The 21,774-nt window shown below is 45.8% G+C and overlaps 1 protein-coding gene across 1 annotated transcript; it reads right to left on the bottom strand.

The window, feature by feature from the left end:
- Nucleotides 1-4,990: 4,990 nt before the first annotated feature.
- LOC138167752 (immunoglobulin superfamily member 1-like) lies at nucleotides 4,991-11,250 on the bottom strand. Its single transcript, XM_069096718.1, has 9 exons — nucleotides 11,217-11,250; nucleotides 10,451-10,726; nucleotides 9,246-9,545; nucleotides 8,620-8,919; nucleotides 7,318-7,617; nucleotides 6,615-6,902; nucleotides 6,105-6,215; nucleotides 5,720-5,786; nucleotides 4,991-5,412 (listed from the first exon to the last, which is right to left on the bottom strand). The coding sequence occupies exons 1-9, from the start codon at nucleotides 11,248-11,250 to the stop codon at nucleotides 5,349-5,351; spliced, it is 1,740 nt and encodes a 579-aa protein (XP_068952819.1). The 3' UTR covers nucleotides 4,991-5,348.
- Nucleotides 11,251-21,774: the final 10,524 nt, after the last annotated feature.

Here is a 21,774-nt window from a genome sequence, read left to right as displayed (position 1 = left end):
TTGGTCAGATTCCTTTTTCTGCAAAGTCCATCTATCCCTGAAGCTAAGATGACATGTGAAGAAGAAGGAAAAGGTCTATGGAAAACCCAAGGACTTGGGGTACAAACATGACAATGCAGAGGGAAGTTTATGACTTCTATCAGACAGCATGCTGACAGAACACTGAGTCAGCCCCATTCATCTCAGGTGCCTTTGGATGACTGGCAAAGAGTGCAGATGCCTGATGAAAGACTCTGCGATGTAAGAAAAGGTGATAATGCCACAGGTCACAAGAGCCAAGCCCTTGAAAGCACCTTATGGTTGAGGCAATGGTTAAAGTGAGAACTGCACCAAGTGTATTGTCCCAAGAGTTAGAGAGCGTTATAAAATGCAAAATGCATAATTTTGATCACATTAAATTGAAAACCTTCTGTACAAATAAAGCCAATGTTAACCAAGATTCAGAGGGAAGAGGAAAATTGGGAAAGAATTTTTACAACCAGTGTCTCCAATAAAGGCCTCATTTCTAAAATATACAAAGAATTGTGTTGAATCTATAAGAATACAAGCCACTTCCCAACTGATAAATGGTCAAAGGATATGAACAGGCAGTTCTCAGAAGATGAAATTGAAGATATCTATAAGCATATGAAAAAATGCTCTAAATCACTACTGATTAGAGAAATGAAAATCAAAACAACTCTGAGGTACCACCTCTCACCAGCCAGATTGGCTAAAATGACAACACAGGAAAATGACAAATGCTGGAGAAGATGTGGAAAAATTGGAACACTAATACATTGTTGGTGGAGTTGTGAACTGATCCAGTCATTCTGGAGAGCAATCTGGAGCTATGCCCAAAGGGCTATAAATAAGTGCACTTTGACCCAGCAATACCACTTCTAGGGTTATATCCCAAAGAGATCATAGAAGAGGGAGGAGGACCTGTATGTACAAAAATATTTATAGCGACTCTTTTTGTGGTGGCAAAGAATTGGAAATCAAGGGGATGCCCATCAATTGGGGAATGGCTGAAGAAGTTGTGGTATATGAATGTAATGGAATATTGCTGTGCTGTAAGAAATGAGGAGCAGACGGACTTCATAATAATCTGGAGAGACTCATATAAACTGATGCTGAGCGAGAAGAGCAGAACCAGGAGAAATCTGTACACAATCACAGACACAACACAACACAAACTAACTTTGATAGACTGGGCTCCTCTCAGCAATGTAAGATTACAAGACAACTCCAAAAGACTCATGATGGAGAGAGATGTCCACATCCAGAGAAAGAGCTGTGGAGTCTGAACGCAGATTGAAACAAACTACTTGCTGTGTTTCTTTTTCTTCTTTTGTTTTGTTTCCTCTCTCCCACTGATCATTCCATCGCTTATAATCCTTCTGTACAACCTGACTAATGATTAAAGTGAAGATATTTGTAGATCCCATATTCAGGTGCATGCCACCATGATGAGAGGGGGGAGAGGACAGGGAGGGGGAGAAAATTTGGATCTCAAGAGACTGTGGAACTGAATGTTGTAAAGTAAAAGTAAATAAACAAATCAATTTTTCTTTTAAAGCGTATTGTCCCTGATCCTTCCCATGACGCCAGAGAGCAATTGATGCTGCCCAGGACTGATTACTCTGTAGTCACAAAAGCCTTACATGATGACTTTTGACATATGACAAGGAAAACCTCCATGATGAGTTAGAAACAGTTTTATTGGTCAAAGACAGACACAGATGTCACTAAGAAGTGTGAGACATACATGGTGTGTGTTGAGGAAAGTTATTACCAATTGGTGCCGTGTATTTGAAGAAGATCAGCATCAGCAAACGTCTAAGACTTGTGTGACTTGGCTTTTTACCCTTTTGAAGGAGAGAGCAAGAAAATGAGTCACAACTTGGTGGTAAGTGACCACTTCCTTGACAGTGGGTGCACAGGCTTATCTAGGTAACACGCAGAAAGCTTCCATGGTGTAAACAAGGTGAAATTTCAGTGTAAGGTGGATTTTAGGGTGTGTAAAGTGAATTTTGTTATTATTTCTTAGAGTTCAGTTTCCCAGGATCCATAACCAGAACAATCTCTTGTTCCCAGATATTAGATATGAGTTTCCACAGTTATGGTTCCAAACGTCTCCACCACATTTGTGCAGCATTATATAATGATAAACAATATAAATACTCACTGAGACTGTGCAGTGAGATACAGGGATGGGGTGATGGGGTGAAGCTATTACTGGCAACACGCCTTCTTTGTTGCCCCCATAAAACAGGTAGTCGTTAGTCAGTGAATGGAGAACCTTAGGGTTGAATGCACAAATGCTGTGTGTGCCTTGCTCGGCCCCCATCAAGGCTTGGGGGGAATCTGTGTTTGCCCCAACTGACCTCCACTGAGGCTTGAGGGGACAGTAGTGCCTGTCTCGACTGACCCCCATGGAGACGCAAGGGTGGTTGCCCCCTTCCTCGCCCGCCCACGTGAGAAGGGTGACTAGGGAATGCTCTGGGAGTTTGTGCTCCCACATCAGCCCTCCTCTTCTGAGAAGCTAGACTAGAAAAAGTAAGATTATTCCCCCCTTCTTAGTGTCTTTCCTGTCTGACCAGATCAAGAGGGAACCTGTGCTAGCAGCCCTCCTGTGTGCTGTTTATTTGTCTTACACATGGTTGCTTTTGGGAGGAGAATCCCTATATGTATACACACATACACATATACACGCACATGCACACACACACATGCACACACATATACATGCACACACATGCAAACACATATACACGCACATGCACACATACATATACACATACACGCTCATGCACACACATATACACGCCTGTGCACATACATATATACACACATGCACACATATGCATGCACATACACACATGCAAACACATATACACACATATATACGCACATGCACACACATATACATTCACACACACATATACACACACATGCACACACACACACACACATTCTGCTTGTTTCCATTTGGGCCAAAGCAGAGACTTTGAAATCATGATGTGCAAAGAAATGGTAGCTTTGGTCAGCACCTCGAGCAACGCTTCATTGTGGGACCCACAACCTGAACATTTCAACCACATCCTAGTGAACACGTGACAAACAGATTGGGACATGTCACAATCAGGTACACTGAGAAGAGAAGAACTACATCAGGGGACGAAACCTTTGGCTTTCCTGACTTGTGCAGACACCTCTACCCAGAACGAAAGAGCAAGTTTTACCCAGTGACCTGGGGATTGGGCGGCAGCTGCATGTATCTCTCAATGTCTGTCTCTGAATATACATAGACTTCACCATCAGTGCAACCCTCTGCTGAGAGAGACGCTAAAGGATGCTTGCCATCCATGCCAGCTGCAGCCCATAGAACCCCTCAGAGACACAATACCAGGGTGCCCCAATCTGCCATCATACCCTTCAACAAGGTCAGGAATTCTGCTGGGCAACCTTGGTGCTCACGGCGGGGGCACAAGGCAGCGGAGGGAAGGCCCACTCTACACTTAGTGGAGACACAGGGCAATTTGTTTATTTACAAAATAGTCTGAGGGACTGGAGTGTGCCATTCAAAGAGGATTCATTTTTTGCAGTCCCTGATTGCCAGCAGGTGAGACCTGCTGTTGAAACAAGTTGAGAGTGATGGACGTGCATCTCAGCGGAGTCTGTCCCACAGAAAGAATAAACACTATTACCTGCCTAGTATCTTCCAGTTACCACACTACGTGCTTACAGCATAGGGACTGGCAGCAGTCATACAAAGTCTGTCTGAGCCAGAGACTCCAAAAATGGACATTTCAAATACTAAATACTGGACATACTCTACCCCACTGTGAAGTGGCCTGGGCCCTCTACAAGTTCTGGCCCAGGAAGGCTGGACTTCAGCTCTGATGAGGCAGACAATCAGGCAATCCCATGAATCCTCAGTGTAGGGCAGAGGGGTGAGCAGGTCCCAGAAGAGCAGGGCTCCCCAACTAGAGACCACATTGCCTTAGGATACCCCAGGTGGAACTGGGAAATCAGGTTTCCATGTGACGGATGCTCACTAATGTCAATGCTCACTAACCATTGGGTGCCTGGAATGAAGTTATGTGTTTTCATTGATGTTCACGTTAGTGACTCCAGGAACCTCTTGAAATGTGCTCTCTCCTGAACATTTATAATTACTTAGAATTGTGCATGTATCATGGAGGTGGGGAGCTATGTCTTTGTTTTAGTTCACAAATGAAGCAGCCTGTCTGGCAGAGACCCCTAATGTGGGGGGTATAATGTAATTACTGAGTGGCCCAGGCTGGTGAGCACAAGAGGCAAGAGGGGAGAGCTGCCCCTAACAGGAAGGGGGAGGGAAAGGGCAGGCCCTGGGAAAGGGGCTGAGGAGAGCTTGGGGGTCAGTCAGGGGAGGAGGGAGGAAGGACCCCGGCAGCCGGGCCTGCTAGGATGAGGTGGGGAATCACCAGCTCTGCTGTCCAGGCACTGAGCATGGAGAACGCCTTGTCCTCATGTCCCGCTCCACTTTTTAATCAACATTCTCTTCAGGAGACATCCCATGGGCCTAAGGCAGGGGAGATAGAGGATGTGTGTGAATGGGGGGCAGCAACACGGAACAGAGACAGACCAAGGCAGAGAGAAAGAGGCACAGAGAGACAGGTCACCTTCCCTGAACTCAAAATAATTTCAGGTTTGGTGTATGAGGGGCTGAGGAAAACCTCATTCCTTGTGGGATTTGGGGGCGTCTGAGGGCTTGTGCAGATGTGCTGGGAACAGAAAAGCCTGGCAGCAACAGGAAGCCTGCCCAGTGACCCTGGGGAAGGGGTGCTGCAGGGGGCTCTTGGTCAGGTACCCCAAGGAGGTCCAGCCCAAAGTCCATGCCAACCCTTAGCTTGTATATTCCTCAATGGAGACTTAATCTTAGCTGGTCAATGTGGGTTAGGAAGGAGGGACCCGTCCAAGAGAAATACCAACAGATTAATTCCATTAGATGAACATTTATTAAGAACCTGCAGCACTTTGGGGAGAGCAAGACAGATACTGGGGACACACAGCCTGGAGGCTGAGAGTCTGGGTCCTCAAGGAGCCAAGTGTCTCCTGGGGAGACCAGCTGTGGCCTCAGGAAGGCGCAGTCCTGGGCACCGAGGGCCGACACAGGGTCCTTGGGGACACCAAGAGTGAGATCGAGTCTCTAACTGTCCAGGCTTCTTGTCCCAGTCCTCAGAATCTGGAAAGTGTGGCCAGCTGCACTGAGGTCACTCTTCCATACAGTGACACCTCATGGGAAAAGCCAGGCTTGTCCTTGGCCAGAAATTAGTGCTGCAGGAGCTTGGCAGGCCGAGGTCAGGGAGGAGGCCCCTGGTTCACAGAACTCTTGCCCCAAGTGGACATCCCCAACAGGCATCATGGGTGCTCCGGGATGGGGACCTGAGTAAGATTCATCAGAGCTGAGATGAAATGGGGCTGAGAGAGAGGAGAACTGAGGGAGGGGAGAGGGAGAGAGGAGAGGGAAGTCTCTGTGCTTATCCCTCACATCAAGGACACAGGGGCCTAGAGAGTGAGCTCTGAGGGTGTCTCCACACTGTCTGCCTCCTATTCAAGGCCCTTATGTTCAGCTGAATATGGGTCACTCCCTGAGGGCTCCATCATCCCCCAGCCCCCAGGGCCAGGACTGCCCTCCCCAGGCCTTCACCTGCCCCCAGGATCATGTCCCTTTCCTTCCCAGGCAACTCACATGGGGCCTCCCCTTGGGGATCTGTTGTGGGAAGCAGACACCCCAAGGACAAGGGCAGCAGGTACACCTGTAGGGAGAGAAGGAAAACATAGGATGAGGGAAAGAGTTCAGTCTGGGATGCTCTGTGGGCATCCTCTCTTCACTAGGGGCTCTGTACATGAAGAGGGTCCCAGTTTAATTGAGAAGGAAGAAACACAGGACTATGGGAAGAGGAGCCTGGCCTTTACCTCCTGGAGCTGTCTCCCTGCAAGGTCCCTGGTGAGAGACATGGGAAGGGAAGCAAGGTCAGAGAGGATCCCACAGGAGGAAATGAAGGCCCCAGGCCTCAGCCATCTCCTTGTTCCTTCAGACCCCAGGGGGTTTCACTCTCTCCTCCCACACTCACCCACAGGGATGGGTCCATGGCAGCAGAATTCCAGCAGGAGGAGGCAGAGGAGGAGGAAGAGGAAGGCCACACAGCGTAGAGTGGCGATGAGGGTGTAACTGGGGTCTGATGCTGGGGTGGGAGAGAGAAGAATCCTCGTGAATCACTGGCCAGAGGAGATCCTCACCTGGCCTCTGCCAATGTCCCTGAACCTCCTCCTCCCCACAGCCCCCATCACCGCCAGCATCCAAGTTTGGCATAAATCATATTCTGGGAAGCTTCATTCCTTCAGATTAGGGATCGAAAGGCAGAAACCAAGATGAGTCACAGAGACATATGTGGGAAGCCCCTGGGCCAGCTCACACATGGGGTTCCATGGGCCTAGGACTTGGCACATTGTCAAGATATTTCTTCTCCCTTCTCCTGTGCCTCTTGGGCAGAGCTAAGATGTGGGTTTCATTTTCTTGTAAGGGTATGGGAGGGAGGGGTCATTGGCCCCTCCGGTGGGTCCTGGGGGCTTCTTCCTCCCACCTCTCACTATGAGCTGCAGGGGGTCACTGCGCTGTGTCCAGAGACTTCCATTGGTGACACGTTGGTAACTGCAGCTGTAACTGCCAGAGTCCTGGGGGGTCACATGGGTCAGGAAGAACTGGGCCCCATCTGGAGAAGGATCCATGCTCAGCAGGTTTTTCTCATCTCCCTCCTTGTACAGAGCAAACTTAGAACCCCATGAGGGTCCCCAGCACAGGAGGGTCACATTGGCCCCTGAGGCCACCTCGGGGCCAGGCTGGGCTGAGAGGGAAGGCTTGGGGAGGGCATCTGGGAACACAAACAGAGGTTAGAGCTCCTCAAGGTCCCTCCACAGCTGGGATGGGGGAGGAGCAAGAGCTGGGAGCCCCCTAAAGATTCCCTGACACTGACTCCTGCTTCCATGGGCTCTTTGTCTATTTATTGCCCCAAATCTCCTTTTCTGGAGAGAGGTGGATAGTCAAACTCCACTGTTGTCTGTGGCTGCCTCCTTCTGTCCTTGACCCTTAAGCTTGGAGCAGTTCCTTAGCTGGTCCATATTTCTACCTTTGCCCCCCCATCCTTAGGGACCCTCAGACCTTGTCTCAGTTTCAATTTCATGGTGGTCCAAAAAACCCAAACAATACATCCTTCTGCATTTCCTGGCCTGCTTGTAAATCGTAACAACCCTTTATGTTATGTCTTGCCAGCTTGGACACATCCTCACCTGTCACCCAAATCTCCAGGACCTCACTGGGCTCAGACACCTGATATGGAGACATTCTCCAATGGTAGACACAGCTGTAGTTACCAGCATCCTGCGCCCCCACAGAGAGGAGGGGAAAGGCAGCTGAGGTCCCAGCTGGGCTCTGGCTCTGCAAGGCCTGAGGGGTCCCCACCTTCAGCAGAGTGAATGTCAGGCCCCTGAGGAATGTCTGAGGGGGCTGCCGGCACTGGAGAGTCACATGCATCCCGGGCTCCACCACAAGGCCTGGGAAGGCTGAGAGGGAAGGCCTGGGGAGAGATCCTGGGAGAGGAAGGACATGGGCTGGAGTCAGGACGCCTGGATGATCCCTGCTCTGCCTCTGAGCCCCTGTGTGACCTTGGGCCAGTCACCTGCCCTTTCTGAGTCTGAGTTGCGTTCTTCAGCTGTTTTCAGTCATGTCTGACTCTTCATGGCTCCTTTTTGGGTTTTCATTCAGAGACACCAGTATCTCTGTACCATAGCACCAATGGTTTCCAATTTAAGAACTGAGCTCATTTTACAGAAAAGGAAACAAAGGCCAACAGGGTTAAGTGACTTGCCCAGAGTCACAGCACAAAGTGTCTGAGGTCAGATTTAAACTCAGAAAGATCCATCTTCCTAACTCCAAGCCCCACATTCTGTCCACTGAGCCCCTTCTCTGCCCCCAAGCCTCAGTTCTCACACCCATAAATGAGGGGTTTCCCCAGAAGATCGCTCACACATTTCTAGCTGTAGATAGCTGGGAAGCTAAAGAGATGCTCACATCTGAGGGAGCTCACCCAGCCTGTGTTCTCAGGCCTCTGATGACTCTTTGGAGGGAAGATCACACCCCTCACTGTTCATCTGGGCTGTCCCTGACAGGCCCAGGGCTCAGCCTGAAACCAGGGCTCAGGTCATGTCCAGGAGCAGGAAGGTTCAGGCTCATTCCCAAGCTCAGCCACTCACTTGCTGTGTGACCTTGGACAAATCCTTTCTCTCTGGGCCTCACTTTGATCATTGGGAAGGGGAGGGTTTGGCCTCAAAATCCTCCAAGGCCCCTTTCTGCTCTGGGTCTCTGTGACTCTTCCCCTAACCCCCAGCTCAGTCCCCACAATGACCTTTCTTCCCCAGGTTCTAGATCACAAGAGAGAAGCCTCCTGTCTTCCAAGACCCCTGAGTCCTGCCAGGCCCCAGGGCAGAGCTGGCTGTGTAGACCCCAGGCCTTGTGTCTGGGAGGCCCCTGGATGGGCAGAAAGCAGATGCCAAAGCATCCTCAGAGTTATTCTGGGCCCACACCCCCCTCACCTATCACCACCAGCTCCAGGGCCTCACTGGGCTCTGATCTTCTAGCAGACACTTTCCAGTCCATGTAAGCACAGCTGTAGCTCCCAGTGTCCTCGGGTCTCACAGATGGGAGGAGGAAGCTAGTCCAGAGGTCTGCTGAGGTCTGCTGCTGTAAGGGCTTCTGGATCCCAGCCTTCCACAGAGTGAAAATCACCTCTCCAAGGAAGGACAGATTGGACTTTGAGCACCAGAGAGTGATGTTGGCCCCTGGGGCCACCATGAGGCCAGGGTGAGCCCACAGAGTGGGCCTGGGGAGATGATCTGAGGGTAAAGACCAACACTAAATGTCGGGGTGAGATTTCATTGCTAGGCCTCACCCTCGTCAACCCTTCAGTGAGAGGGGAAATGGCAATCTTCTGTCCCTTCTCACTTGGTTTGCTGAGGCCTGCCTTGAGCTGGAAAGACCCCCACTATTCTGGGGCCCAAAGCTGAGTCCAGATAGAGCAGGAGAGGGTCCCAGGGTCTCCTCCAGCCTCCCCCCAAACCCTCCCTTCAGAAGTCCCTGGATTTTGTGCTGTCCCCATAGATCTCTGGGCCCCTGTAGAGGGGTAGAATGGGGGATTTGGGGCGTTCCCATCTCCAATCACCAAGTACAGCCAGCTCCAGGGTCTTGCTGGGATGTGAACCCCTGTGGGGGGCTGTCTCCTTGTAGTAAATACAGCTATAGCTCCCAGTGTCCTCAGGTCTCACAGACCAAAGTAAGAAAACAGCCTGGCTCCCTGCAGGGCTCTGTCTCTGCAAAGGCTCCAGGCTCTTTGCCTCCAGCAGGGCAAAGCTGTAGTCATGGGGGGGTGCCTGAGGTGACATTTGGCACCAGATGGTCACTGTGGTCCCTGGGAATATTGTCGAGCCAGGTGAGACTATAATGGAGGGTTGAGGGAGGACTCCTATGACAGAAGGAAGGAAGAAAGTTAGGGACCTCCTGTCTCCTCCTAACCACCTCCAATCATTCCCTGAACCAGAGCTAAGAAGGGTGAGGGTGCCCCAGAGAGAGGCAGGCACCACGCTGGGAGGGCCAAGGGTCAGGGCAGTGCCACTTGACCCAATCAGGGACAGTACCCTGGAGCAGCCAGGATCTGATCTGCGCTTTAAGGATGAGTAGGAAAGGGATGGATGAAGGTGGGAGGGGAAACTGTGTGAGCAAAGGCAGAAGGGGAGATATGATGGGAGGTGATGTCGTCATCTGTCCAGACAGCTGGGAATGTGATGAAGGCTGAAGGAAACAAGGGGAGACAGAACTCAGCAGGCTGGATGTTACCAGTTTGGGCCTTAGAGGAGACAGGGAAAGTTTCTCTAGACAAGGTTTGCTATGGTAAAGCTGTGCCCCTTCTCCCAAAGGCTGCTGTGTATCCTCTGAGGGCGGAGCAGCCTGGCTCCCCTGGCTGGATCACCAGGGACACTGACCAGATGGGGAAAGATCCTGGGTCAGGGGCTGGGAGACGTGGATTCAAATCCTGCCCCTGATACTTGGGACCCATTGACCTGCTCGTCACCTTTCCTGCCCTCCAGGCCTCAGTTTCCCTATAGACAAAAGGGAAAATCACGGTACAACTGCTCTCCTCCTAAAGGGATTATTGAGAGGAAAGATTGTGCAACATTATTTATGACCCCCACATGACCTGGGAGCCAGGCATTCCCAGAGCCTGGGGAGGTGCATGTGTTAAGGGAAGACAGGGAGTCCAGCTTGAGGGTTTGTCCCACTTGTAGGTGACACCCCAGAGAGGGCTCTGGGCTCCCCTCCCAGGGCCGGCCCCTCCCCACCAGGGATGGCTGCAGACCAGCACCCCCTCACCTGTCACCACCAGGGCCAGGGGCTCACTGAGCTCTGACCACAAGGGCCCCTGCCCAGAGCGGCAGCTGTGGCTTCTCCCATCTCTCCAGGCATCCACACTCCTGAGCACGAACTCTGCCTGCTGCCAGGAGGCATTTCTCTCCTCTCTGAGCTCTCCTTCCCTCCAGAGCTGGAATCGGTCACTCCCCAGGTGGCCCTGGCACCTGAGGGTCACATCTGCTCCCCCGCGGACCACAGGACTGGGGATGGCCCAGAGGGTGGGCCTGGGAAGGGGGTCTGAGAAGGAAACATATTGGATTCCCAAAGATTCCTCTGGTCATTGTGCTTCTTTCACCTCCATATTCAGAAGCCCCTCCCTCAGTCACCCCCTCCATTCATCCCAATATCCCGTGCTTCCCTCCCTGCTTGTCCTGGGAGAGGCTGTTAGGATTGTTCTGGCTCAAGAAGGGGAAAGGGAACAGTGGGATGTTGGGCCAGGACTCACCCATCTGTGCCCGCACTGCCCAGCCCAGACACAGCCCTGTAAGAGAAGCTCAGGTTATCGCTGCCTCCCCTCCAGCCCACACTGACCCATCCCCGGCTCTCCCCAAAGCCCCCAAGCCTCTAATTCTGCTTTGACCAGAATGTGAAGGAAGAGCCCTTTGAGCAGACACTGGGCTCCTGCTCTGCCCCAAATGGTTCTGTCTCTTCCTTGTCCTTCAGAGTCAGGAGCCAAGGTCCTTGTCACAGTGTCCCTCCCTGCCCTGATCTGACCTTGGAGCCTCACCAGTGGAGATCAGGAAAGTGACTGTTGGGCCCATGGTGGGTCTTCACTTCCATCTGAGCTGCCCAGCCTCAGATGTGCTGAGGAGAAAAGCTAGGCAGATAAGTGGCTGGCCCAGGATGTGGTGGCCAACCCTGCTGTCTTACACCCCCAAACCCAGGCCCCACGATTTCCGCTCTTATACTGATGAGTGAGGGACCAGGGTCCTTCAAGGCTCAGCTCTGAGGGGATCAGGGTGTCTTAAGGTAAATGTAGCCTGGCAAGGACCAAGGGCTCTGATGGGTAACGGGTATTGAAGATCACTGAAGGGGACCACAGCCAAAAAAAACGAGACTTTCCCGGAAATGACCTGGATCTCCATGAAAGCCTCACCCTGAAAGGACCAAGATTGGCCACCAAGCTCTAAGGCTGTGGTCTGGAAGACTAGGCCTCAGACCCTGGACTCAGTTGGTTTTTTAGAACATGTTCCATGCCTGTTACTCCTTCAGAGTCAGTCTCATCTTCCACTGGTTGGGGTGCACAACATGAACAGCAAATGGCCATCATTGACAGAGCATTTTCAGGTTGGCCAAGTATTTTACAGATATTTTCTCACTTGATCCTGACAACAAGATGGGAGCTTGGCTCTATGTTATCCCCATTTTAAAGATGAGAAAACTGAGGTAGGCAGAGGGTAAGTTACCTGCCCAGGCTCACACAGCTGCTAAGTGTCTAAGGCAGGATCTGAACTCAGGTCTTCCTGATGCCAAATCAATTGAAATCATGCATCTGGCACAAGGTACTATAGGGATGTGGTGTAATCTGGGGGCACCAGATCCCCAGACATTCACATGCCTCAGTTACATCATCTCTTGGAGGACCCCCAAAGGCAGCAAATTTCAGCCCAGGAATGGCCGGTCATGGTGCTGACTGCTCTGATGGCAGTTTGGTCAGGCCTGGCACCTACCCAGAAATCTGGCCCTCCACTAGGATGTCTCAGGAACTCATCAGAGCAGCAGCTGCCAGCTCTGGGCTGCCTTGTGCATCAGCACTCACTGCCTTGTCACAGAGCCCCAAGAGACGGGCAGCCTCCTCCTAGACAAGACCCATCACAAACTCAATGTGACCTGCCCTGTCCTGTGTGCTGGGAGTGCAAATAGAAGCCAAAGGAACAGGACTCCCTTAATGGAGCTTACTTTCTATTGGAAAGGACAAAATTATTTTGAAGTCTACATATCAGTACAAATGAAAGTTTGTTAGGGAAAGAGGTAGCAAAAGAAGAGCAGGGGAGAAAGGTCTGGGAAACAGGACAGAAATAAGCTGAGCCTGGTAGAAGTGAATCTGGTGACCAGAGAGACATTTAACCTGGTCAGCCCGCAGCTCAGAATCCAGAGTTGGGGGCCTTGGGGAGTAGTCAGGAAAAGGGAAGGTTTAAAAAGGAAAAAGGAAGGAAAATGGAAAGGAAAAAGAAAGGTTAACTTAATTGCCATTCTGTTTGGATGGAAAAAGAGGATAGGTGCATATGTGTGAAGGCAGGTCAGACTGTCACTAGTACTGTCTGGTACACAATAAATCACAAGGAATTATTCAGCTACCAAGGTTGACCAGGTTCTAAGCCAACTGCTGGGGATAAAATATAGAAATGTCCTCAGGGAGCTCCATTCTCTCAGGTGAGACAATGTGTACACGGAGGGCGTTTGTGCAGAATAAATAGTTACAGGATCAATATTAGACAAATGAATACATGTGAGTATATAAAAGTACCAGTGAGAGGGGAGGTGTGTGAGCAGTGTCTTAAATGAGTCGAGAGACGATATGAGACAGTGGTCGGGGGAGAGCTTATTATAGATGTAACAGATGTTCCAAGTAAACATATAAATATGAATCTGTGTGTGTATATAATAATACACATGTGGGTTTGTGATATCTATGTACATGTGCGTGTGTCTGTGTATCAGCCAATTTTTCATCTAACGATTTGGTTGTTTTAGTGAATGAAAGTTTGAGATGTAAACCATGTGCGGAGACCCCAACCCAAAACACTGCTGAGATCGTCACCTGTGCTTAGAGACGTGGTGTTGAAAATACACGCACTGTACCATGCCCAGGTCAGACTACATCCAGAGAACTGTGTTCAATGGTGAGCGTGATCCTGTAGGAAGAATGTGGATGAACTGGAGAAAATCCCCTGCAGGCTGGTCTGAAGAAGCCACAGCATCCCAGATCTGCTGCCAGAAGGGGGGGACAGTGGTGCCCTCATTTTACAGATGAGGAGACTGTGGCCCAGGAATTTAAGTGACATGCTCAGAGTTAGAAAATGGAAAACCATTCCATGTGAGTGAAGTTTAAAGAACTGGGTATAGTAAACCTGTATAATAAAGACTGAGGCATCATTGGTGTCTTTATTTTTAATACAGATTTTTGTTCATATGTTAGGGTTTTTATCATCAGAATTCTTCCAGGATACCAGGGCCATTTCCCTCTCACAGAGCATCTTCCCATAAAACAAATGATACTGTAAAAGAAAAAGAGGAGGAAAAAGTGGCGAAGCCAGTAAATATATTAATGAAGTCTGAAAATATGTGCAATGTGCCACACCCAAGGAGCTTGTTTCTGCACAGCAGGGGGCGGGCAGTGTCTTCTCACACCTCTCAAGGACTGTATTTGATGCTTGTTATTTTTGACTGTTAGTGTCTTTGTGCTGGTTCTTTCCATTTACTTTTCTGACGTGTGTGTGGATGTGTGTGTGTGTGTGTGTGTTGGTTCTGCTTACGTTACTCTGCATTCACTTAAATAAACACATACTTCTCTGAATTCAGTATATTCATTGTTTATTGCATCACAGAAATATCCCATAAAATTCATCAGTGAGCGTGGTCTGCAATGGGAATGAGCTAGCACCCTTCCCAGTAAGATTAGGAGTGAAGCACGGATGCCCATCATCACCATTATTATTCATTACTGTACTAGACGTACTAACTATAGCAAGAAGAGAAGAAAAAGATATGGAAGGACTTAGAATACACAATTTAAATAGAAAACTGTCGCTTTTGCAGATGATATGATGTCATATTGGCTAATATAATAGGAAAAAATTATAAATGTTGGAGGGGACGCGGCACAAATGGGACATTTTTGTGAACTAATCCACCCAATGTGGAGAACAATTTGCAACTTTGCAAATAGGCTTATAAATCTATGTATACACTTTGATGCAGAAACTTCAATATAAGGTCCGTATCTCAAAGAAATCAAGATAAAGGGAAGCAGATCTGTATGTTCGATAATATGTATAGCAGATCTCTTGGTAGATGCAAAGAATCAGATGTTGGGGGGATGTTCATCAGTTGGGGAATGGATGAGCAGGATGCAGTATATGATTATGTTGGGATTCTGCTGTGCTACAAGAAATGACAAGCAGGATATGCCTTCAGAAAATCTGGAAATGCTTCCTCCAAGTGATGCAAAGTGAAGTTAACAGGATAAAGAGTACATTGTGCACAGTAACACCAATATTGCATGAGGATTTGCTGTGCATGACTCAACTTTTCTCAACAGTACAATGATCCAAGACAATTTCATTCACGATGAAATTAGGTTACCAGAATATTAGCTTCTACTTATCCAATTCTAATTTTTAATAATTTTTTCTTCAATTAGCTATTGTACCTCCTTTTCCATTTGACCAATTTTACATTTTACAAATTTATTTTCCCCAGTTAGATTTTGTACCTTCTTAACCACTTCAGCAATTATCCTTTTAAAGGAATTGGTTTTTTTGGTGAATTTTTTTTTCCATTTTGTCAATTGTATTTTTAAAACAGTTGTTCAATTTTTCTTCTACCTCTCTAATTTGACTTTTAAAATCCTTCATTGATGAGCTCTTCAAAGAATGCTTTTGGGGCTTGAGACCAAATCATATCTCTTTTTGTTGTGGGTATAGTGTCAACACTGTCCTCTTCTGAACTCATATTTTGATCTTCCCTGTCCCCATATTAAAAATCTATGGTCTTTGCTTTTCTAATTTGTTTTTTGTCCATTGTGATCATCATTTTCCTGATTTTTAAAGTGGATCTCTACTTCTGGGGCACAGGGAACTCTGTCCTATGCTTCTTGTGCTGTGAATTAGGGACCTGGTTCCTGGCTTTGTGTGCTGTGGCCTCTGGTTCTGGCTGTATAAGCCCTAAAATAGCTGTAGTTTACCTGGTGCTGAACTGGAACTGGCTGGTGTATGCTGATGCCAAGACCAGGTCTTTCTGCATTGAACCAGGGTTATACTGGAGATCACAGTGTGAGGTGTGAGGGAGGGGTGGTCTGGCCACCAGAGGTCTCCACCTCCCCTACATCTGTACCAGAGCATGGGTAGACTCTCCATTCCTCTCCCAGCCTAGTGCAATAGATCCTTCCTGTCAACCCCCAGATTGTCTTGGGCTGGAAATCTGCCACTCTCTGTCTGTTTGTGGATTCTGCCACTCCAAAATTTACTCATATTCACCCCTTAGAGGCATCTGAAGGAGCTTGTGGGAGAGCACAGTTTAGTCCCTGCTTTCACTCCTCCATCTCAGCTCCTACCCCCACCTGTCTTACAAACCACCCAATTACTAATGACAATCTTAGACACACATTTTACATATATAAAAGGTAAATGGTCTGTACTTATGGAATCCCTTGCAACCAGTCTTTAGTATGTACCTTGTGTTTCTATTTCTATTGTATTTCTATCTTCTATTAAGTCCAGTTGTTTTTAAACAAAGTTATGAAAAGTCTGGCAGTTGATCCAACGTCCATTTCTTTCATTCAGGATTATGCTTAACTTTGCTGAGTAGTATATTTTCAGCCGGAACCCCAGTTCTTTTGCTCTTCAATGCATAGTGTGACAAGACCTGCAGTCTCTGCTGCTAGGTTTTCTGTGATTCTAACTGTGGCACCATCATATTTAAATTGCCATCTCCTCTCCACTGGGGCCCTCTGGGACTTGCTGTCCTTCCTCTTATCCCAATAGCAGCTCCCTATTACAAATTCTCCAATTAATGACCCTAGAGAAGGCTCTTGGCATAAGTAGGTCACCTACAATCCTGAAAGACTGAGTCTATAACTATAAATTGTGGACTTCTGTGCACGTTAGATACTTAGAGATCTTCTCCTTCCTTAGATCAGGTTTCTTCCTTCTCCACTCAACCTAACTGATCCAATGGGCATATAGGGGATGAAGTAAGGACAAGGGGAAAGATGACAAGAAGAAGAGAGATAGGATGAAGGCTGATGGCATTAGCTGTTACTTGAATTTGTCTTGGATGCACTGGCTTTCAGAGTCCCAAATATCTAATCTCACCTGTTCTTTTCTTCCTGAGAACTGCTATCATTTGCTAAAGGACTTTTTAATTTTCCCATACAAATAGGCACACACATTAATACTGGGAGGCAACTGGAGTGCCACTGATCCCCACAGTAACATTCTCCTCTCATTCCTCACTCGAGTTCTTGTTATGGTTTTAATTGTATTTTCCCTGCCGGTATTTGGCAAGATCTCTCCTCTGTGGTCACCGAGAGTCAGAACCTGAAACAGCTCCGGCTGTCTTGCATTACTTTTGATGATTCATGTATGGAAAATGTTTGTGTGGGACTAAGAAATCCAAACTGGAAACTAGAAAAACTGATGTAAGTCTAAGCTGATCCCATAGCTGAGGGGTCTGCCTATGTAGGAATGCGAAAAGTGAGGCAAAAGACTAAGGAAGAAATGAAAAATAACTTCTTAGGTTGAAAAGCAAGGGTAGTCCAGAATCTAAATTACTGGAAAAGTAGGACAATAAAAAGAAAAGTGGGGAAGAAGAGAGAGGAAAAGCAGACTATGGTACTTCCCAGATCACTATTATTAGATACTGGTCTAGAAATACTAGTTACTACAATAAGAAAAGAAAATTAAATTAAATATAAAGCTTAGCAAAAAGAACACAGAATTATCTTTCTTTGCAGATGACATGATGGTATACTATGAAAATCCCAGAGAATCAGTGAAGAAATGAATTGAAAATAAGATAATAGATATAAAGCTGGAAAGAACTTTGGAGACCATAGAGTTCAACCCTATGATTTTGCACATGAAAAGTCAGGCTCATTGACATTAAGAGACTTGACTAAGGTTATAGAGGAAGAATTTAAACCAAGGTCATCTGACTCCCAATCCAATGCATTTTCTATCACAGCATCAGTCAGGTAGTAGGACACAAAATTTATACCCCTACCCATAATGAACAAATCACCTATATTTATAAAGGACAAACAAAAACCAGGAAGGAATGATGATCAAAGAAAACTTTGGTCTCTCTCTTGAGCTCGCCCTATGTCACCAATTAGTTGTTGGACATTTCAAACTTAGGCAACTCAGATTCAACATGTCGATATAGGCCATTGGACTTGGTGTCAGGAAGGTCTGGGTTCAAGTGTTGCCTCAAACAGAACCCTGGATAAGTCATTTAATCTCCCTGTGCCTCAGTTTCCTTATATGTAAAATGAAGGGGATGAAATCCAAGGTTTCTCCCGGCTCTAAATTTCCAGAATTCATTCATCCCTTCCCCTAATACTCACTCATCTTCCCACAGTCCCCTTTTCCATTAAGGAAACCACCATTCTTCCAGATACACAGGTTTGTGATCTTTGGGGACATCTTTAATGTTTGCTCCTTCCTTCTCTCCTGTATCCAATCAGTTACTAGGTCTTATTAATTCTGCTTCCACAATATCTCTCAAATCCCTCCCTTCTTCTCCACCCACATGTCTACAATCCTAATTCAAGCCCTTATCACCTCTCACTTCAATTAGGGCAATTGCCTCCAAGTTGGTCTTCCTGCCTGTAATGGGAATGTAAATTTTAAAGATCATCCTTGCCCCTAGGCTAAAGTGCACCTGGAGCCTGGGGTGGGAGGCTTGTTTTTCAGTAGATACTTTTTGATTGGCCAGTGGGTCCAAAAGGTTGTTACATTCTCTGAGCCAGGAGAAGGCTATATAAGCCCTGATGTGAGGCTTTGTTTTGGGGCTCACTTTGAGAAGTGTTCTGTGATTTGATATGGATTCTGGGAAGCCGTTGTCCAGAGGCCCCCGGCTTTGAAAAAACCCAGATGTTGAAAGCCAGATGTTGATTTGGTATGGATGTAATGGCTGGACAGTTTGGAAAGCTGTCTACTTAATCTGTTTCTGTCTTGATAATTCTGCCTGTATACTTTGAAGTTCGGGGTGCTGACCTTTGTCCCCTGAACAAGGTAAACGATATATGTCTGACTGTTTAAAGTAAGCTTGTTAACCCATTTTGAGTTGCTTTCCTTTATCAAAGCAGATCCAAGAACCTGTATGGGCAGCAAACCCTGAGGACGCTTAGGGTGCTTGCTGCTACACTGCCTTGGGTATGTGTGTGTGCATGCATATGTGCATATGTAGATGTCTATATATGTATCCTGTATATAACTGTGTATATGTACGTAAGATTATAGAATATTCTATCTAAAATGCATGTGTATATGTGCATATATACACATAAGTGAGTATCTATTTTGTGTACACATCTATATTTATTGATATATATATGTATGTATGTGTATATATATACATATATATATATATATACAAGCACACACATTGGCACACTTTAGGTGTTTTCTGCTTTTCATTATTTGAATGAAATTTTGATCAATCCACATGTATAACCTACTTTGTCCAGGGCATTGTGCAAGGAGCTGGAGACAAAATAACAAGAATGAAAGAGGCCGTCCCCTTAAAGAACTTCTTTTCTGTCTATCTGAAGCTTGCATCAGTACAGACAGACCATAAAGCCTTTCAGGGCAGGAAATGTTTCGTTTTTGTTTTTGTGTCCCTAGCATTTAGCACAACACCTGGCACTTAGTGAAGCCTTGTTCACTGATCAAAGTCCATTCAAAATGACAAAAAGCAGAAAACAGCTTTGAGTGAAAGAAAAAAATCTACATAAGATTTATATAAATACAACTATCTTTAGAAATAAGGGGTGACATAAAGATCGGAGAGAAATTAAAACTGCAGTGCTCTTTTAATTACTGGTAAAATAATAGTTATTATTTTAAGGTTTAGTGTTATGCCAATGAAGTAGTATTTTATAGAATCAGATAAAATAATAACAAAATTCATATGGATAGTCAAAAGGCCCAATCTCAAAAGAAATAATTGGAAAAGGTCAAAAAGAATGGCATAAACAGACCTCAAACTCTATAATAAAGCAGCAGACATCACATTGATTTCGTAGTGGTTAAATTAGAAGAGGGTTTGAAAACAGTGTTCCAAGTTAAATAAACCCAAGAATTTAATTTACACATGGGGAGCTTCCCTTTTTGACAAGTCCATTCATGAAAACCAGAAAGGAGTTGTGTAGAAATTCAGTTTCAATTCTCCTACCTTATATCACAGTAAGCTCAAAATGGATTAGGGGAACTAAATATAAAAATTCGTACCATAGAAATAATTAAATGAGAAGAAGATCAGGTATCTTTCACAACTATGAGCGGGGGGATTTCTTCAATAAGATAGAGAAAAGATCATCAAATGCAACACCAAAAGTATTGACCACGTAGTTCACTTCTTTTCCTAACCCTCTAGAAAATGGAATTCTACTCCTGGAACTCTCCTGGACTCTGATAGACCAGCTCTGGCCTTATTTTTGCTGCATCCCAGGTCTATTTCTGTACTACACTCCTCACACATCTCCACCTTTGCCACTGCCCCCTCCCCAACAATTGTATTCCAACCCCTACCCCCTTTCCATCTCTCCTTTATCTGTCGTTTTCCTCTAAGAAAATGTAAGATCCTTGAAGAAAGTTTTTATTTGTATCTTAGCACTTAGCACAATTCTGGAAATCTAGTAAGTCCTTAAATATTTTATCTACTGGTATACTTATCAAAATAAAAGGAAGAAAAATGGTATAGAAAATGTTTCATCAAATATCAATGATAAATATCTGATGTCTTAAATTTAAGTAATTAACACAGAAAATTGGGTCAGTAGATTGGAACAAAAGAATGGCAAAGAACAAATGGCCACATGAAAACATGATCCAAATCACTAGTAGGAAAAGAAATATAAATTAAAACCATTCAGGTTCTATTTTACACTATGCAAATTGGTAAAGATAACCAAAAAAAAATGATGAGTCGGTCTTGGAGACACTGAGTGAATACAGGAACACTAGAACTCTAAGTACCCTTGGTATCCATTGAGAACTATGCCCCAAAGCCAGAAATCATCTATGTCTAATAGAAGCCATTTTACATAATTATTTGCTAACAAACTGATAATTTAGACATAACACAGGAATATTTGCAAAAATACAGATCTTACTATGGTAAACTATCTTAAAATCAAAGAACAAAATTGTGTATATTGGAGATTCCTTTCCTGTGATATCAGGGGTAAAACAAGAATGTCCATAATCACCACTGCAATATTAACATAGTGTTAGACATGCTAACTAGATAATAACAATATTAGATAGACACACACCTAGAGAGTGAATTCATGTCTAGAGTCAAAAATTAAATGAAATAATAAGATCAGCAAAGTTGCAGAATATAAAATAAAATCAAATAAACTACCATTCCTCTATACAACCAACAAAATTTGCAGGAATATAGTACATTTAAATCACTACAGAAGCTATAAAATATTTGAGAATATACCTATGAAAAGCCACCACAACACTCTATGAACCTCACTATAAAATACCCCTTACTGAATTCATGGCAGACCTAAATAATTGGAGAAATATTGATATTACTTATTTGTGAGTCAGAACAATAAAATGACAATATTACATAAAATAATCTTATTCACTGCCATGCAATTCAAATTTGTAAAAGAATATTTTTAGAAATGTAGGAAGAAAAAGTATAAATGGAAGAATGAAAGATCAAGAATGTTGTGGGTAACTGCGAAAAGAAGTGAGAAGGAGGGTGTCTGTTACAGTCATATCTCAAAAGGTATTACAAGGCAGTAATCATACAAACAATTCAGCACTGGTTTCAAAAAAGAAGGAAAGAGATCAATCTGTAATAGATCAGGTACAGAACATAAAGAAGTGAAGAAACACAATAATGTAGCGTTTCATAATGCCTGCCCCCTCGGAGTTATGCTGAAGCATGAGCAGGTTTTGCTGCTGAAGGACACTTGCCTCCTGGTGCACATATCGGTTTTCTTCTCTAGAGTCTACCCATTTCCCTACCTGTACCAAGAAAACCAGAGGCTCGTCGTGTTGGTGCTTGCCTTCTCCACCACCTTGGGCTTTAGGATCTCTCATGTGAAAAAAAAATGCTCTAAATCACTATTGATTAGAGAAATGCAAATTAAAACATCTCTAGGCTTTCAGCCCCACACCAATCAGACTGGCTAATATGACAGAAAAAGAAAATAACAAATGTTGAAGAACATGTGGTCAAATTGAGACCTTAATGCATTATTGGGGACATCACATACTGATTCAACCAATCTGTGGAGCTATGCATACCCTATGACCAAGCAGAGCCATGGTGCTGACCTCATTGTTGGATGCCTGTGAAACCTGGACAGA

Source organism: Petaurus breviceps, unplaced genomic scaffold (genome assembly GCF_028583685.1).
Source record: "Petaurus breviceps papuanus isolate PSGF00001 unplaced genomic scaffold, PetGlider_PUasm1.0 296, whole genome shotgun sequence".
Lineage (NCBI taxonomy): Eukaryota > Metazoa > Chordata > Mammalia > Diprotodontia > Petauridae > Petaurus > Petaurus breviceps.
The sequence above is the reverse complement of the archived record's forward strand: the minus strand, read 5'-3'. Positions and strand labels throughout refer to the sequence as shown.

Coding starts and splice junctions, on each gene's coding strand:
- LOC138167752 (XM_069096718.1), bottom strand. CDS start 11,250: ATGGGCCCAACAGTCACTTTCCTGATCTCCACTG. Junction 8,920..9,245: donor CCTGGAGCTGGCTGTACTTG/GTGATTGGAGAT, acceptor CTTTACCCTCAG/ATCATCTCCCCAGGCCCACT. Junction 6,903..7,317: donor CCTGGAGATTTGGGTGACAG/GTGAGGATGTGT, acceptor TTGTGTTCCCAG/ATGCCCTCCCCAAGCCTTCC.